The sequence below is a fragment of the Metschnikowia bicuspidata genome (assembly GCF_001664035.1).
Source record: "Metschnikowia bicuspidata var. bicuspidata NRRL YB-4993 chromosome Unknown METBIscaffold_1, whole genome shotgun sequence".
Classification (NCBI taxonomy): Eukaryota; Fungi; Ascomycota; class Pichiomycetes; order Serinales; family Metschnikowiaceae; genus Metschnikowia; species Metschnikowia bicuspidata.
Genome location: NW_017387731.1, coordinates 2288505 through 2291638, shown reverse-complemented (window position 1 = coordinate 2291638; position 3134 = coordinate 2288505). Strand labels below are relative to the sequence as shown.

General features: G+C 44.3%; 2 protein-coding genes across 2 annotated transcripts in view; one reads left to right on the top strand and one right to left on the bottom strand.

The window, feature by feature from the left end:
- Window positions 1–493: 493 nt before the first annotated feature.
- Window positions 494–1726, top strand: PZF1 (Pzf1p; the record flags this gene model as incomplete). Its single annotated transcript, XM_018855111.1, has 2 exons — window positions 494–1317; window positions 1399–1726. Coding segments are annotated over 2 exons (1152 nt in total), but the record flags the coding sequence as incomplete, so codon positions are not given.
- Window positions 1727–2782: 1056 nt separating this feature from the next.
- Window positions 2783–3134, bottom strand: part of METBIDRAFT_105395 (uncharacterized protein) — a 4971-nt gene continuing 4619 nt past the window's right edge. Inside the window, exon 2 of the mRNA XM_018853794.1 lies at window positions 2783–2999. Within this exon, the coding sequence (XP_018713912.1) occupies window positions 2953–2999 (47 nt within the window). The 3' untranslated portion in view covers window positions 2783–2952. The remainder of the gene's footprint in view (window positions 3000–3134) is intronic.

The following is a 3134-nucleotide window of genomic DNA, read 5'->3' as shown; positions in this document are numbered from 1 at the left end:
AAAAAAAAAAAAAAAAGCCACAATAAACGGTGAAAGAACCCTTGGAAATCCTTGTATAAGGCAGAATGGTTGCAGCGGTACGATCTATCATCCATTCATTACTCTGATTACAGACCATACGTTCCTCGGAGGATTATTCCACAAAAAACACTGGATTCTCAATACCGAAATGGCCCGGCCGACAATTTTTTGGAGAACTCAAGAAAATTAAATTGGTTCGTCACCACGATTTTCAAGATACACTTGAAGGCATGGCATATAGTTTTGCCCCTTTAATCAGATGAATCCACCCAAAAAATGAGATCGAGGATTTCGAAACTATTCTCGAATACCATAGAATTGAGAACCATAGAATTGGCAATCCATAGATTGTATTGCGAAACTAGGACGTGAATGACGCGTGTTCTGTATAGCACGCGCTTCGCGTATTCAAGTCGCATGATGAGAGTCATTCTCTCCTGATAACAACTAAAGCATGCCCTCAGAACGAATCAAAAAATATGTTTGCCCGGAGGATGGCTGCGATAAAGCTTATAATCGTCCTGCGCTCCTACGGCAACATCAGCGCACCCATTCGAATGATCGGCCGTTCTTTTGTCCCAAAGAAAATTGTGACAAATCTTTCTTCAGAAAGGCTCATCTAGAGAACCATCTTTTGTCTCATTTACTGGACTCAGAGAAACCATACCATTGCTTTGTTTGTGGAAAAGGTATGACATCGCTACAAAAGCTCAAGCGGCATGAGGCTGTTCACGTTAAAAGCTTCAAGTGCACATTTGAGGGTTGTGATAAGGCTTTCTTTGCGTGGCAGAGTCTTAGGCATCACGTGGAGATGGATCACGAAAAAGCCCTAACATGTGAACACTGCAATAAATGCTTACCCAACAAGCCATCACTTCAGAGACATAAACTAAAACATCATGGTGAGGCATCACTGTTCTCATGTGAACATCCCGGGTGTTTTCAATCATTCAAAGATGACAATGCTTTAAAGAATCATATCGAAAATTGTCATCCAAAACTCACGTGCAGCGAATGCAAGAAAGTATGTATCGGGGGTGAAGCTCTAGCGGCTCATATGCGCACGCATACGACCAATAGGGATAACTCTCCTTTGCTACGGTGTGAAGCTTGTGACTCACCTGCCCAGTTTTCAAACAGAGAAGATCTCATCAGACATTACGAAGACTTTCACAGCAGCGCTGTGCTCTCGCATGCGATCAAAATTGAAGATGGAACAGACCTGCTTACACTGAAAAAGATCCGCAGTGCCCAGTCCATGCAGACCATGTTAAGAGACGCGGAGGTGAAGTCTGAGTTGATGAAAAGAATGCAAGTCATAAATGATTCTGATGATGACGATGTAATTGATGATGCGGCTTCCAGAGCCTCAAAAAGAACAAAGCATACCGTCACTCAAGAATTTATACCATCTCCGGAAAAATCGTCCATTATTAGTTTGATGATGAACCTGAACCAGAAAGTTTATACATGCCCACGAAAAAATTGCCAGAGAAATTTCGTGAGGTTCCACGCATTTCAAAAGCACATAAAACGCCACAATGCCGAAGTACAAAAAGCTGAAGAGTTTTTGAGAAGACTCGAAGAAGAAGAAATTTCAAAAAAACTGAAAGCAGCTGAAGAAGAAGATCGAATTGAAGACGAAAGCCTGGATGATGACCACTTCTCGGATGCCTTCGACTCTGATGGGAAGGAAGGTGTAGATAATGACACGAGTGGAACGACCGAGAATTCAAGAAGGAAGATTAATTTGGTAAAGGTAGAAACAGACGCATAGTACACACACGAAGTATTTCCTGGTCACATGAGACTTGTGGAAAACAAACTTAAATCTTGTTCGGATATTTTTCTCAGTAAGGATGCTTAATTTTCTTGGACAGAGATTGAATTCTTCCTGATGTTCAATATATATATATAAGAAAGCAACTGACACATTAATATCTCAGCCTCTTATCAAAGGCCCGACCTCTATCCTCATATTTTCTTTTCCTGTCCCACGAGCCATTCTCATTGTTTGATTCCTTACGCACTGGTGGAGGCAAAGATGGCGGGGGAAGTGGGTCCCCGCTGGGCCTACGGTCACGCCCAACGAACCTCCTTTTGGTGTCTTCAGTTGCAGAATTTTCCCTATGTGCCCTCGGTCCCAGATGAAATGAAAAGGATTGCTTGTCTCTGGGAGGTTGCTGAGGAGGTAATGGTACCCGAGTTCGGTTTGACGGACCCGTCGGCTTCGATGGACCAATGGGCTTATTTGAAACTGCCGGCCTTGATGAAACCGCAGGCTTAGATGAACCTTCAGGCCTCGATGAAACTGCAGGCTTAGACAAACCTTCAGGCCTCGATGAAACTGCAGGCTTTGATGAACTTTCAGGCCTTGATGAAACTACAGGCTTAGATAAACCTTCAGGCCTAGATGAACCTTCAGGCCTTGATGAAACTGCAGGCTTAGATGAACCTTCAGGCCTTGATGAAACCGCGGACTTAGATGAACCTTCAGGCCTAGATGAACCTTCAGGCCTTGATAAAACTTCAGTCTTTGCCGTCCATTTTGGGTTTTTTTGGGGTGGAATCGAGGAAAACCCCTTCGTATGATTATGTGACGCCCATGACCGTTCTTTTGGAACTGTCTGAGGTGGTAAGGATACTCTTTTACCCAGCTCATTTGTAGAATCCTTTTTGGTGGATGTTGGATCCGTAAAAGTATTGCGGGGGGGCTCTTGGGGGGGTAGAGGCGTTCTGCCACCCGCGGTCTTCGGAACTCCTGACTGTCTTGAAGAAGAAGACGAAGGTGTTGTTTGACCGTGTCCTGTAACGACTGGCGTGGAGGATCTCAGTGTATATGTTGAGCTTCCTTGGCTATAGTTGCTTCTTGCATGTTGGACATCCCGCTTTGCAAAGTCGTTTCTTGAGCTGTATTCTCTTCTCGCTACTTCAAGCCGAGACTTGAGCTGAGGATTTCCGGGAGAAGGCTTGTTTGCCTTGACATCTGATTGCTCTTGTCTCCGTTTGAACAAATCACTAGACAGCTCACCCCGGGAGCTTGCATCTCTAGAATTCAGTGAGTCATCACGTGTGCTATATCTCATCTTAGAAATGGAAGGTCCGGTTGGGTG